The 15,691-nt window shown below is 35.8% G+C and overlaps 1 protein-coding gene across 1 annotated transcript; it reads right to left on the bottom strand.

Annotated features, from left to right (window-relative positions):
* Positions 1-411: 411 nt before the first annotated feature.
* LOC136051660 (calcium-activated chloride channel regulator 1-like) lies at positions 412-15,267 on the bottom strand. Its single transcript, XM_065741205.1, has 14 exons — positions 15,075-15,267; positions 13,488-13,625; positions 13,118-13,268; positions 11,450-11,558; positions 10,550-10,721; positions 9,793-10,020; positions 7,835-8,059; positions 6,953-7,130; positions 5,798-5,904; positions 5,281-5,505; positions 4,666-4,930; positions 3,375-3,539; positions 2,285-2,512; positions 412-1,049 (listed from the first exon to the last, which is right to left on the bottom strand). Exons 1-14 carry the CDS (start codon positions 15,231-15,233, stop codon positions 631-633), a joined length of 2,769 nt encoding a protein of 922 aa, XP_065597277.1. The 5' UTR covers positions 15,234-15,267; the 3' UTR covers positions 412-630.
* Positions 15,268-15,691: the final 424 nt, after the last annotated feature.

Genomic DNA, 15,691 nt, shown 5'->3' with positions numbered 1-15,691 from the left:
GCTGAGAGAGCTGGGGATGTTCAGCCTAGAGAAGATTGAGAGGGGATCTGATCAGTGTTTATAAATATCTGAAGTGCAGGATGCAGCTGGTTGAGGCCAGAGTCTTCAGTGGTGTGTAGTGACAGGACAAGGAGCAATGGCCAAAAAATGGAACATGGGAAGTTGCACATAAATACGAGGAAGAACTTTTTTACAGTGGGTCTGACAAAGCACAAGAACAGGCTGCCAAGAGAGCTGGTAAAATATATTTAGAAAGCCATATAGCACTATTTGAAACACTTTCTGACTTCTTTTCCCAATTTGTCTTACTTGACTATTATATGCAGAATAAAAAAAAGGGGAAATGTGGTTTTCCTTTCTCTTCTTTATTTAGCACGAAAATAAAGCATGCTATATTGGAAAGATCTCTCGAGAGAAGACTTAAGTACTTATATTTCATAGAAAGAAATGAAAGTACACATGTTTAAGGCACAGTTTTTAAAATCTACAACACAATCAAAAAGACAAATACATATCTGCATAAAATAAGTGTACTTACATTAAATTGCATTTCCCTGCTTTGAAATTTATACATGACAAAAATTACTCTATATTCCTTTTTTTCTTTTTCAAAGCATTTTACCAATACTGTTACATTCTGATTGCAGGATCCCTTCTTTTCTTTTGTGTTTGTAAAATACACACAGTTGAACTTATAATTATACAGACAAGTACTACACATCCAGCTACAACTGCCACTATTAGTGTAATGTTAACACCACCACTGGCATTGCCTTCATCTGAAGGCACAGATGCTTTTGGAGGAATAAACCAAGTTGCTTTTGCTATATTTGATGTATCTGAAATCAAGTTTGTATCATCAACAGCACGTATGGCAATGTAGATTACAGTACCATTTTCTATTACCAAATTTACTGGTTTAAATGTCAATGTTTCTGAGCTACCAGCCTCCTGAGGTATGAGATGGGAGGAATCCACAGAAGCAGCATTATCAAATTCATCTCTTAGGACCAGAAGATTTGCACTGCTTTTTATTATGTAGTGATCAGCTAGGGGAAGAAGAGTACATGTAGAAACAAATTAATATAGATGTTATAATATCCCTGCTTGAGGTGACAGTATTGAACTTCTAGAACTGTTTTGGAAAATTTCCTATTTTACTACAGACTGCATTGCTTAGCATGGGAGATTGACAGGATTGCTCTTAACCCTCGCTTTGCAGCATCAAGAGTCTGTTTTTTCCAAGTCTGGAATCTCCTTCTATTTGAGAACATTGTTTCATCAATATTCTTATCTTTGCAAGGACTATATTCTGCTATCCAAAGAAAAACAGCAATTAAAATATATATGTAGACAGTAGGGGTCTGTCACATTTGGCCTGTGTTCTCTCTCAGCATGAGGTTTTGATACCAAAAACTGTGTAAGACACAACGATTCTCTCATTTGTCTATAGCCAGAGAAACTGTAGTTATGTTGCTATACATGTGTTCAACTAATCTGAGGGGAATTCTACTGTTTCTATGCCAAGGTTGTAGCTTTTCAAGAGTTTGCACTTCTCCCTTTCTCTTCTTGTTATGAATATCTCATTTCCTGTTTACATAATAGAGTCAAGCATGATATGTTCAGCTCCAAACCAATACAGTTTTGCCTTATCTAATACAGTGTTGCCTTTAACTACAGTGCAATGACTGATCACTTCAGCTATAAAATAGCTGCATAAAAGAAGTTGGGATTAAAAAAAAGAAAGAGATTTTTCCTTGCAGGATTTCTTATTTGTCAATTTCAGATGTGTAAGATTAAAATCTGAAATCATAATGTACATAACTTTATATTGCATGTTTGATCACATAGACTGCAGTCTACACAAAGAAATGTTTGTACATTACAGCTGCAATTAGTTTTCCTTTTTCCTGTGTAGTTTATTTGGGAACAAGTGCATATTCTACCCATCTCATTGATTTTTTTTTCCTCCTTAAATTATGCACAAACATGGATTAAGCTCTTTTACTGAAGTGTCTTGTGATTATAATTTATTTGTTTGCCTCTTTAATAGTAATACTCCTTGCTTTACTTCTTTTTCTTTTTTTTTTTTTTTTTGCTTGTTTTTTTTAGTGTGAAAAAAGAAATAAGGAGAACTAAAACATGTACTGTGCAACAAGGTCACTTTCTATATGGTACCATTATTTGGTGGAAAAGATGTAGCCCTCATCCCTGACTGATGGTCCTTAGGGCGTATCCATTAGGACAGAAGGATCAGTCTGATCCCATGAAGTGTCCTACTCACCTTTTCCATTGTCAAGGTCACCTCCTGGAGCTGTCCAAGTCAACACTACTGTTTCATTTTCTATATAAGCATCGAGGTCTGTAATTTTACAGGGTGGAAAACCTGATGTTGGATTTGGCGAATTATCCAGTTTAATAGAACTTGTTGAAATTCGACTGAAACTCCCCAAATTGGCTTGGATTTCTTCATCAGCAACTTCAGGTCTTGGTGCATTCATCTGAATTTTACCTGTGTGAAAAAATGTTCAACTTTCACCATGACAAAACTCTGATCTACATTTCTTTTTATTTTCACTGTATTTTATTACCTCACCTCATCTTTATTTTTATTCATTTTTATTTTCCTTATTCTAATTTAATAGAAGTTGGTGAGGTAAGACAGCAAATAAGACGACCTCAGAATGCTGAACATACTATTTAAGAAATTCAAACAGTAGAAGTCTGAAATGTGTGGAAACTGGAAACGATGCTATTATTAGTAAAGCAGGTTGTATATATTAGCTATAATAATTTGGTTCTTTACATCTTTCTACACACTGCAGACTTTAAAAGAACTTGTATTTTATAGGACATACATTGGGTGATTTTTAGACAATCTTTTATGTTGATTCTTCTAAATTGTTCTATGTACATCTGTGTAAATTTTAATTTGCAACAACAAAAGCATCTCCAACATAAAGTTGGAGAAGCACTCAAAACAAAATAAAACAAAAAAAAGAACGCAAAAGTGTCATTTTCTACCAGCATTAATTTGTGTACTAAGGTTGAATGTTGAACATTCCATTTTAAAATCCCAGAACTATGAAAATTTTTCTTCTGAGCTGCTGATACACAGACTGTGAGTAATATTTATCCTTTCATAGCAGAAAGAAAAAATTGTTTTTAATTGTTGATAACTTACATTATTCCTCTACATAGGAAACAACAGTGGGAAGTGATTTGTTTTGTTTCATAGTAAAAATGATTGGTGGAACATCTATTAAGATTAAATATCATTATTGTGACTCTGAATGATCTCACTTGCTATGTTTTTAGATCCCCACACACATGAAAATCACACAAATAAAAATCTGGTTTACAAGTATTCTTACCATTTTCTATGTAGCCTGGTACATACAAGGCTCTATTTTGCCTATGGCCAAGTCTTATGGTTTTTTTTCTCCCTTGGGCACTCACTTTTAGATTGTATCTTCCGTTACCATTTAAAGAAGTAACATAACTTGAGTAGACTCCATCATTCTTGGTCATATCAGCACCTTCATATTGAATTATAGAGAATTAATCTCTAGAACAAGATACCTGCTGTTAAATAAGGTTAATTCATACACAAATATAAAACCTGAACATTACAGTGCAGAGAATCTGACAACGCTTTTTTAATGTAGACATCTTTAAAAACAGATGTTGTCCCACAGTATTTTAAACATATTTTGCTTAAAAGAATGATTTTCATTGACACTTTTAACTAGGTAAACCACTGGTTAGTATCTGGAAAACAAAACAAAACAAAAACAAACAAACAAAAAAGAATAACCACCAGCATAATAACCTCTGGCCCAGGAGTTCATCAATAAAAGGCTCTTTCTCTTTAAGTGAACTTGCACAGCTTCTGGAACAAATGGTCTAGCATCCAAGCAAACTATTCTAAATTTTAGCAGCATTGCAAAAAATCTCACCAGTTCGGAAGAGAGATGGTGTTTAAGAAACACAAGATAACCCATTGAAGTCTTACTGTATTTCTAAGTATGACAATGTGAAAACCAGGTCAGAATGAGATGATACTATTGACTACTACTGAACTCATAAAGCTACAAGTCTGCATCATTGGTGAGAATACTAATGGAGAAGAGGAGGAGGAAAGATAAAAAGAGATTAAGGGATGCTGAATTCCAGAATGTTTAGCTATTGCTCTAAGAAAAAAATATTTTTTAAAAGAACAATAATGCATGTATTTAAACATGAAAAAGAGATATTGCTAGTTTTTGGTGAGCTAATGATAGGGTTGTGGTCCATCTTCAGAGAATATGAGATGGACTAACAAAACAGCTAGCCTTCTTTTTACCTTGCCACGTGAGGTCAGATGGCTGCATGAAACAGAAGTAGATATGAGCAATTTACCTTCTGCCATCACCAGTTCTGCTCACACAGCAGCAACACAGTAAAAATGTGACAGTTTTTCAGTGTAAGACCCAATTCTTTGTTCTCACCAAATAAATACTTGTAGCTTACTTCTGTCTTAAAACAGTAAGTTACTTTTTTTATTTTTGCTCTTATTTAAGATGTAACCATGTCATGATACATGATAAGTTTGATGGCAACACACACATTTGGATTCCCATTTGCATAAATGCAAATATCTTTGCTATGTATGTGGAACCTTACCTGTACCATTATCAAAAAGAGGAAGGCTTACTGCTGTAAGATCGTTCTCTATGGTGGCTATCACTGTTGCACCAAGAACAGGCAAGAATCCTTGGCTAACCTCTGCATAAACAACAACTGGATTAGGTGCTATATTTGCCACCTCCATGTAGGCGTGCACAGTCACAGGAGGAATGTCAGAAGAGGCTGCTCGAGAGGTAACTGTTACTGATATAATTTGAGCTGCTGTATAATCATTTTGAATGTAGTAATGCCAATCTCCCACCTGCAAATAAGATACAAATGTATTTAAAACATTATGAAGGAGAGGAGAGGAGAGGAGAGGAGAGGAGAGGAGAGGAGAGGAGAGGAGAGGAGAGGAGAGGAGAGGAGAGGAGAGGAGAGGAGAGGAGAGGAGAGGAGAGGAGAGGAGAGGAGAGGAGAGGAGAGGAGAGGAGAGGAGAGGAGAGGAGAGGAGAGGAGAGGAGAGGAGAGGAGAGGAGAGGAGAGGAGAGGAGAGGAGAGGAGAGGAGAGGAGAGGAGAGGAGAGGAGAGGAGAGGAGAGGGGATGTAAGTTTACTGTAAATACTAATTCAGAAACAAATATACAAAAAAAAAAAATCTTCCTGTTTTTACCTCTGCAGTGCCATTTATACCGAGTCTAGCTGTTTTTAAGTTTGAAGTGTCAATTGTAAAGTCTGAACTTCTATATTCTTTTCCTTTAGGGTCCCTCAGAAAGAAAAATGGCTGCTTTATGCTCCATGAAAAGACAAAGAAAGTGTCATTTCCCACAGTATTGTCCATGGTCACAGTATCATTTATCCATCCTGAAGAAGGAACAGTTTGTTCTTTGCTTTCTAGCTGTGAGAGAGATAAAATTTGTTTTATTGCTGTTTAGTAAGTATGAAAATTACATCTGCAATTGAAAAATAACTTGTCATGAACTTAATCTTGTTTTCTTCTGGGGGAGAAGAATGGGGCAGAAGTGTCAAGTTAAGGCAATACATTTATTCCACTGTAACTGTAGCTGGTGACTAAAAATTTTGTTTGACACTATATTCAATTTGAGCCACTATCCATTTAGGATCATTAGTATTTAATTTCGTTCAGTTACTGATCAAAAAAAATGCATAGGAGATAGAATTGTCCAAACCTGAATAGATTGTTCAGAAATATCGCCACTTCCTGCAGTAATTTCACTGAACGCTTCTATTAGTTTACTGGGGACATCTACATCTACAGCATAAAGCTTTAAACCTCCTGAAAAACAAGAATAAAAGATTCAGTGATACTGATTTATACTGTAAAAATGCCACTTGACTTCTGGTGACTTTTGGTACCAAATTTTCTTAATAACACAGACAATTTGTTCACAAACCAGAAAAGGAAACACATTTTTTCTTAATGTGTTAGCACATGAATCACAATAAATTCATGAAAATATCTATTCTGACTTGTATGATCAGCTCATTCTTTCTCTCGGTAGCTTAAAATTCACTCCTTGTAGAATAATGTAAGTACAGCATTTTGGGACTTTTCCTAGTGTTTTTGGTTCTGGAGCCATGTCTTATCCTCCCAGAGTCAGGAAGAGTCTGACTGCTTGACTCTGGGGACTCTAGATGTGGGTGTAACTCTGAATATACACAGCATGTGCACCTCTCATATAAAAGTATTTATTCACCATACTTGTTGGAGTCACATTTCTTTCTAGAGCTATGCAAGTTCTGTCTTACATGGCATGTTTCAGGTATTGTAGCATGAAGCAGCACCCCTATGAGCAGTTTTAAATGCTTGTTTTAAAACTACAGTTCTCCAGCTAAGTTGACAGCTCGCTTGTGACAAGCTCAGTCATGGCATTTACAGTTTCCTAGCCACTGCACTTCAGCTGCAAAAGCTGGTAAAAAGTTTGGTATGTACATAGTTTTAAAAATGCTTATAAGTTTAATTATGTAGAGCATTCCAGTCATTGCATGCTATGCCAGAAATAAAATCTGAGTAATTGCAGAACACTACTTCCTATGTCCTACATAAGAATATTATAATGAAATCTCCTTATTAACAGGATACTTTCATGTTACTCTATTTTTCAAATCAAGACAACTCTTAAAGCAGAACTGGATATCTTAAGAGTTCTGCTTGTTTGCATTAAAAATAGCTTGTCATGAAAACCGGACTTCTTTAAAATTAAATGTTTTAAATTCATTACAAATCAAATTTATTTTTTTTTCCAGACCAATTAATTGCTTTGCGATGACATTTTCATACTTGAATATGAATGCCAGAGAAAGAGTTTATTTGGGGTATTTACCTGTCATATTTGAAAATTCTTCTAGTTCTGATGCTGCTGATGGGCCCAGTGCAATGGTATGAATTATTGCTCCGCTTTCTCTCACTCTTTCACGGCAGACTGACATACCTGAATCCTCTCCATCTGTCAGTAACACAATTTCTGAACCATATGTTGTACCAATTTTTTCTGTAATTATCTGCATTAAAAAAAAAGTGAGACACAAACAGGTGAATAACTTTTAAATACTTGCTTCTTCCAGAGAGCAGTTAATGTATACATTAGAACTGTTATCTTCAAATGTAAGACTAATTTCTTCTTTAATCAATGTTTGAATTTTTATTTAATAGTAAAGTTGTTTCAATATTATTGCAATTGATAATGCAATATACAATTGCTTAGATTTAGTAAATGTTAAATTACAGAATCGTAGAATCATAGAATCATAGAATGGTTTGTGTTCAAAGGGACCTTTAAATCATCTAGTTCCAGACTCATGCTGTAGGCAGGGACACCTCCCTCTAAACCAGGTTGCTCAAAGCCCCGTCCAGCCTGACCTTGAACACCTCCAGGGAGGAGGCATCCACAGCCTCACTGACCAATCTTCTCCAGTGCCTCCCCACCCTCACAGTAAAGGATTTCTTCCTCCTATCTAGTCTGAATCTACCCTCTTCCAGTTTATAGCCATTTCCCCTTGTTCTGTCACTACACACCCTTATAAAAGGTCCCTCCTCAGCTTTCCTGTAGGCCCCCTCCAGGTACTGGCAGACCACTGTAAAGTCCCTGAGGAGTCTTCTCCATGCTGAAGAGCCCTAGCTCTCTCAGCCTGTTATTGTAGGAGAGGTGCTTCAGCCCTCTGATCATCTCTGTGGTTCTCCTCTGGATGAGAACATTGTACTTTACCTGCAGTCCTTTCTCAATGCCTGCACAGATATTGGTTCCTCCACTAGCAGTTGTAGGCAAATACTGAACAAGACTTTGACGTCTTGAGGCACTGGTTATTTGTACCAATAAACTTCTTACAGTCGCAGAAGATTCAAATGTGACAATTCCAACCCAGGAACCGAGTTCAATAATTTGGAGTATAAAGACCTCCGCAGCATTACGGAGATTTGTGATGCGGTTAGACTGTTTGTGAATAAAAAATAACATCTTTAGAATGCAGTCTCTTCTGAAAAGCTTTGACTAATAACAAAATATAGGAAATTCTTGATGTTGACTGTAATTAAAAATGATCAGCAAAGTGTAAAATATGTATGCTCAGTTCTAACATACAGGATGTGTGTACCATGTTCTGGTACCATGAAAATGCAGCATAGTGCAGCTTCCAAGAGAGATGTCATCAGGAAAGATCTATCTTCTGATATAATAGCTTTATTCTTTATCAAGATTTTTTGTCACTTTCATGACATGGTGGCAATGCAGGAGGGCAACATCTATAATGCCTGACGAGTAACTTAGCCTAGAGATTAAGTAGTTTGGAAATATAAATAACATTAATTAAGGTAAAAGCATGAATATGTTAAATGCAAATATTTGAAGAGATTACTAACAAAAAAACAATACAGTTATATTTGGAAACATTTCTCTCTACAGCTATAGCTATTCATGCAGTATATTTTTTGGTAATGTTTCAGCATTACATTATTTACTAACTGCTTTAGCAAAATGTATTATGATTGTTAGATACCTGTATTATAAAATTCATATGATGTATTATGATTGCAAATCTTTGCTGAAGATCAGTCTCAAGCTCTGGACTAGAATGGCATGTTTCAAAATAGATCTGTTGGAGGACTACTTTAGGAGAATTCTAGTATTATTATTATGTTTATGCCATACCTATAGAATCTGAGCTGACACTGCTTTATGCTTCTTCACCTATGTTTTTATTTAAAATACAACTGACAAAAAACTTAATATCTCTCAATGTGATAGAGCCTTCTGAGTTATTTTCTTGTGATGAGCAGTTTTTGGGCTTGAATTCATGTGACAAATTAAACTCTGAAACTGTAATAGTTTCAGTGAAAGAGTAATGGTCATGGCTCACTACTGAACTTTGAAAGAGACAGTTATGGGTGAAGAAATTCAAGAATATTTTGGTTGATTTGTGAAAGCTGTTCAAGCGTGCGTGCAGGTTTGAAGTCTATTAGTAAATCATGACATACCTACCTGCACTTATAATTATGCCACCTTACTACAGGTGATCACATTTCTTACATTTTTATAAGTGTATTAGGATTTGTATGCAAATAAGCACATATATGCAGGGATCTTCACTAAACTTTGCAGACATGAACAAGCTTATCATATTCTGCCACAGGAAACTGAAAAAATAAATCTATGTAAAATTTTATCGGGGGGAGGGCGGGAATTTAGCCTCAGCTGTCTTAAAATGATACAGCTTTATGGCGGCTCACACTCTTGATTCCAAAGAGCAAAATTGTGATGAGGAAAGAAAATCTAATTTGTTGACATTTTGCAACCTACATTTTAATTTAAAAATTGACAATGATTCATAATGACAATGCAGTGTAAAGTGCTACCTAAGTATTTTTCTACTTGTAAGAAATATGAAGGCACCATCTTTCTAGGTCCGGAATAGAGGTGGGGAACTTATTAAATAGAGATTTTACAAGAAAACACAATCAAATTTGGCCTACAACTCTCAGTATTTTGCAATGATTTCTGATAGGAATTCTTAAAAAAAATCACTGATGAGAATGACAGTAATCCTATTTTTTTTTTCTCAAATAACATAGTTGGGGACTGAATTGACTAAAAATATTTTTACTTTTGTCACTTTTTTTTTGCTTCATACAATTTTTGCACAAAGTTGCTTATAAAATGTTTATTCTTACCGCTGCCATGCTCCCAGAAACATCCAATACTAATGAGACTGCTCTGTCTTGAGTTTGCAGTAGCTGGAAGGTGGTCTCAAATGGAGGTTTAAGGCTAGTAACAATAGATGAGTTGCGAAAGTCATCAGATTCCATGATTGTTTCCCATGTGCTTTTGTAGTTGCATATCTTATTCTGCATATTTGGAGCCTCATAATTGTGAGTATATTTATCACAAAATTCGACCACCTAAAAAGTCAGATTGAAATTTCTAAGAATTTTTAACCCAGCAGTTTAAATATAAGAAAGATTTTCAGAAAGTATGAAGTTGGTGGTGGGAGACAGGACACATAAAGATTTTTTCAGTGACCTTCCTGTGTGCCACGGTCCCTGGCCAAACAATATCTTAATAGACAAGAAGAAAGATAAGATTGCTCTGCAATGGAGTGTAAAAAATAATTCTTTAACAGCTATGCTATGGCCAAGGCATTTGACAAGAATGCTTCACTCTTATGCCCTCTGATCTGATTTTCCAAAAGAGAAGTGAGAAGGGTGCTGAGATTTCAGCGAATCTCGCACTTATTGACACAAAGCATCCTTCAGATTGGTTCCAACAGCTGCTTTGTACTGCAGCTGTGCTTTGGAACTTACCTTATTAGCAATGACAGAATCATTCATATTCATTGAAATAGATAGAAAAGGATCAAAGAAGCATAACTGATCATTTATTGACTATTGCTGGTAAATTCTCACTCCAGAAAGGTTTAATAATACTTACAGAAGGTAAGTATTGCATATACATAATAGAACTTTTGCTGTTTTGATTTAGCTCCGGTACAAATGCACATCCAGCTTCATATAGCTGACCATCGTATTGGCATTCTCTTGTCTCACACTTGTTCCCAATGCAATTTTGAAACACAGGTTTACCAGTGACACCAGCTGAACACCTAGGGGATGAGAACATGGGCAGGGCTGGTAAACTATACATAATCCATAAGTGGTTATTTTTGTAAATTTTGGCTGCCTGAAGACAAATTGCCATTGGCACAGCACGGTCCTAGACACCACACAAGTACACGGGTAGACAATCTCTATTCCTGGAAGAGTCCTTAAACTAATCTAGAAGTGTTTATAATCATAAAATACTTGTGGGCTCCTGTTGATGTGTTGATAAATTTCTTGTGATATTTGTAGGTAATACACAGAAGTTATTCTGCTAATAGTTGCAGTGCAACAGACTGTGTTGAAATGCCTGGACTAAAAAAGAAGGAAAATGTGAACTAATTCTTTATGTCCATGCAGTTATGTGTTCCTTTGTAGAAGCTGTTTAAAATCACAGAGGTTTCACTGGGGAATTTCTGTGTTGTTGATAACTGCTATTTAATAAAATTATCTTAAGTATATAACCAGTGGTGACTAAAGTCTGAAGTTGCATATGAAGCAAAAGATTATCCAGACTGAGCTGTAGAACCTGTTACAAAACATCCCTGATGGCAGCTGTTGCTTTCTGGGTCACAGAGCATGGGACAGGCAATGCTGAATAGGCATCTTCTAATGATATGAACAGGACACAGACTACACAGTAACAACTCGGCACACATTGCAAGAATACCAAAAAGATTGTTTAGGTGTTTGAAAGAGTGCAATGTAAAAGCAGAAAAATGACATATGATACCTTGTTGCCTGAACACCTGCATTTTCAGAAACATAAAAAGGCGCGTTGATATTATATTCATCGAACACGCCCCAACGAAGGTGAGCCCACTCATGGACAAAAACTCTACCTGTTGAAAAGCAATAATATGTGCGTTATCAAAATAAAACAGTTTAAAACATACCTGGTATTATTATTTTACATTTTAAGAAGCTAAAATAATTCTTATCTCAGGTAATGCTAGAAGATTGTGAAATAGTTAAGCAAGAGGGATAATAATTTTTTCTGGAGGCAAAAATCATATATTGCAGAATAATGTGGATTAGAAGAGATTTAAAGACCATCTGTTTTCAACCCCTGCCATATCAAGGACACCACTCACTAGATCAGACTGCCATGGGCTCCATCTAGCCTGGTCTTAACACTTCTAGGGATGGAGCACCCACAGCTTCTTTGGGCAGCCTGTGCCAGTGCCTCAACACCCACTGATAAAGAATTTCTTGCTTACGCTGAATCTAAATCTACCCTCTTTCTGTTTAAAGCCTGGTCCTATGACTATTCTCCCTGTTGAAGAATCCTACCCCATCTTTCCTGTAGGCCCCTTAAGATATTGGAAGGAAGTAATGCTGTCTTCCTAGCATCTTCTCATGCTGAACAACCCTAGCTCCCTCTGCCTTGCTCCATTTGAGAGGTTCTTCCATAATTTGATCAACTTTGTCACCTCCTCTGGACCCATCCCAGCAGCTACAAATCTTTCTTGTCTTGGAGGTCCCAGGCCTGGATGCACTGCTGCAAGTGGAGGCTCACAAGGGCAGAGCAGGAGAGAATCACTTCCTCAACTTGCTGCCTACATTTCCTTTGATGCAGCCAAGGGTATGCTTGGCTTTATGAACTGCATGGGTACACTGCTGGCTCATATTAGTTTTTTGTCCACCAATGCCCCCCAACTCCTTCTTCTCAGGACAATTTTCATTCCACTCGTTGCCCAGCCTGCATGCTTGAATTGCTCTGACCCTGATGCAAGAACTAATGCTTTGTATGACACCAGGTAGATAATGTCAGTCATCTAATAGGAAATCAACAATTTAGTGAGCAAGACTTGAACTGTTTTTCATATCAGACTTATAGAAATGAAGGCATTATTATAGAGATACTTTTTTCCAAGCTGCCAAACATCAGATGAGGAATTTTTTTTTTTTTTGTTGGGTCTATCTCACAGGGCAGCAAAGCTCTACATTTTTGACACAATAGTAGAAAATCACATATGTACACTGATCTTTATATACAGTAAATATATATATTTTTATATAAAATATTATATATTATTTTATATATTATGCATTGTATTATATTATATAGTACATATTTATATATAAAATATAAAAATATAAATATATATATATTTACATATATATGTACACTGACATTTTACTCACTAAGTGCTCATAACAGGATGGCTACTGCTAATGGCAGAAGTGAAATGCAGAATAGTAATATTTTCGTTTTTAAAGAATTTAGCAACTTCTGGATCCAATTCTTGAATATTTAGCTTGAGATACCTCGCAGTTATTTACTACTTCCAAAAAAGTGACTCTCTTCCAAGTCTTTTTTGGTTTGGCAAAATTGAATTTAAAAAATAATGGCCATTTTATATTAATAATAAAGCAGAAAGTTAAATTGTAGTGTTACCTCTTTCTCCATAAACTTGAACCAAGCTGCTATCTAACATGAAGTTCGGTGTGAAATGGATGTATCGACCTTTCTTTCCACATCCTCCATACTGTAAGGTGTAGGGTTCATCTCCATATTTCAAATGAGGGTCTGCTATGATGACATCTGCCTGTGACAGTAAGACCAAAGGCATATGTAATGTTGGTGAAGGGAAGGGTTAGGTCATTCTTTTTCAATAAATGAAGTCCTGAAATTATTTTCTTCTTATCAACACTCCCACTAAATCTCCCAAGTAAGAACTTCCAGGAGTTGTCATAACTTTTGCTGTGATTCATAATGTAGTCTTGATTTTTCTTGTTCTAATTGTAAACAGTTCTCTAAATCATACCTTATCATATGATTCCGTTTTTAATCTTAAATAGTTCTTTTTTGTCCATGTTTTGGGAAGTATAATTTTTACAGACTTGAAGAAAAATCTATGTTTTGTAGCTTCAAACAAATAATTAGAAGCATCTTTGATCATTGTCTGTGGAGTGAAAGAAAACACATTAATATCAGCATTAATCAAATTTGACTGTTCATGCAATGAATACTTCAGAAAACAGAAGTAGGATAAAGCAGAAGTGTGTACATAACACAAAACTTAGAAAGAACTACAGCTTTCACTAAGATAGAAGGAGTGAAAAAAAACCACAAAAAAGTTGTAGTTCTTGGATTCTCTCAGCAGTTCTCTAATCCTCCTCTTTATCAGAGATTGTGATTAAATTTACACTCTAGCCTTGATGTGAGATAAAAATTACTGAATTCAAGTATTTTATCCTTAAATTAATACTGGCTCAACAGCAATTACATATATCCAGGTAACATACACGCAAAATTAAGACAAGGGAGATTTCTTATAGAGATTGTTTTCTAGGACTGAGGGTGGTGGTCAGTGATAACCCCATGACAAGCTGAGCAGTGATGAGATGTGATACTTCAGCTGTCCTCATGCCAACACTTGCCTGCTCTGCAGACAGAACAGAGTACTTAATTGGTTCAAAGGATCTGAAGGAGGAATATCAGAGCAAATTCTCATAATAACGACACCACTGCTAATTTATCAGATGGTTGATATCTTACATCAACAGTAGCCATTACTTGCACACTTCTATCCTAAAAAACATTTGGTGGCCTTTCAGTGAAAATTGAGTGATCCAAACTCCATTTATTGCTAAATAAGGGGACAGTCAGTGGCTGACCTGATTTCATTAGGTGAAAGAAGTCTGGACATTTTGTAAATTTTATTGCTAACCAAAGGATAGTATCCTTCATACTTGATCTTAGAACTGACACGGAATAGTGATAATCCTACTTCAGGGTATTGTAGGCATTAGTCATCCTGGAAAATCTGGAGCATTTGTCAGAATGTGTATCCTATTCAGTAGGTTTTCTCCAAAGCAATTTGACCTTGTAGAAACAATTTTGTTGCTTTGGAACCTGGCCACCATCTGATCATTGGGAAATTGATCCATTGAAGTATCTACATGGATTGCAATGGACAGAAATGCCACTAAATCTAACATTTTTTTCTTCTTCTTCCTTAACAATTTTAAACGGAACATTAGAAGGACTGATAACTAACAACACATTATAGTATAACCAATGACTATCAAAAAAAATTCTTAGGACATTCTTTCAGGTAAAGATAATATGGAAAGCTACTTAAAAGAATTTCAGCCTGTCTTCAAACTGAGATATCTCTGTATAAGCACTGTCTCAGGAAATAAATTCCCTTTCTAACAGCAAAAGATGGCAAGGCAAATTAGAAATGGCTAATATGGTAACTGTGGGCTTCATGCATCCATTACTAATTCAAAACCACAGGCAAGAAGTCCTACTAACATGAATGAGACTCATGCTACTTTCAAAGTAGAAAAAGTCAAGGCATTCTTAACTACTAAGAATCAGTTCATGGAAATGTGCGTGTTCTTACCATTGTGTTTGAGATGATGTTGGCATCTTCTGGCACTGTGGGATTAATTGCAACAACCAAATCTTCATAGCCACTCTCATTTAGCCACACCATGGAACCTTTTGCCACATGCAGGAGCTGAAAAGACAGCAAAAATATCAAACTCCTAAACACTCCCATTATTGTTCCCTGTCCCCACGTTTGTGGTTAGAAAAGGATTGGGTTACCAGTCCTATTTATACAACTGTTTTTGGAGCCAAAAGAGGCGTAACAGTTTGTAAGAAGACTTTGATCTCTATAAGCCCAGTGAAAAATGTTTGGATACGTCAATTGCAATTAGTTACATGTTATTTTCAGGAAGAAATGCTTGCATCTAATTGTCATCATAAAAATGCAGTTTACTTCCTTATGCCTTCACAGGTTATCTATGATCTTTTATTTATTTTATGTCAAATTTGGTCAGGATCATTTTATGAGTCAGCAGAAAAAATCATACAAAGAAATCTTAGGGATTTCCTGAAAAACATTTCTAGTAGTGTAGTAATAATATAACATGGAATTGAAACAATTGGAAAAGAAAGATTAGATCATCATGAGAGTATAATTGATGATAAACTGTAGCAAATGGTTGGTATGTA

Source organism: Cyrtonyx montezumae, unplaced genomic scaffold (assembly GCF_038088225.1).
Source record: "Cyrtonyx montezumae isolate F1298 unplaced genomic scaffold, pur_monq_1.0 scaffold_1, whole genome shotgun sequence".
Classification (NCBI taxonomy): domain Eukaryota; kingdom Metazoa; phylum Chordata; class Aves; order Galliformes; family Odontophoridae; genus Cyrtonyx; species Cyrtonyx montezumae.
Note: the sequence above shows the minus strand (reverse complement) of the source record. Positions and strands in the feature narration are given on the sequence as shown.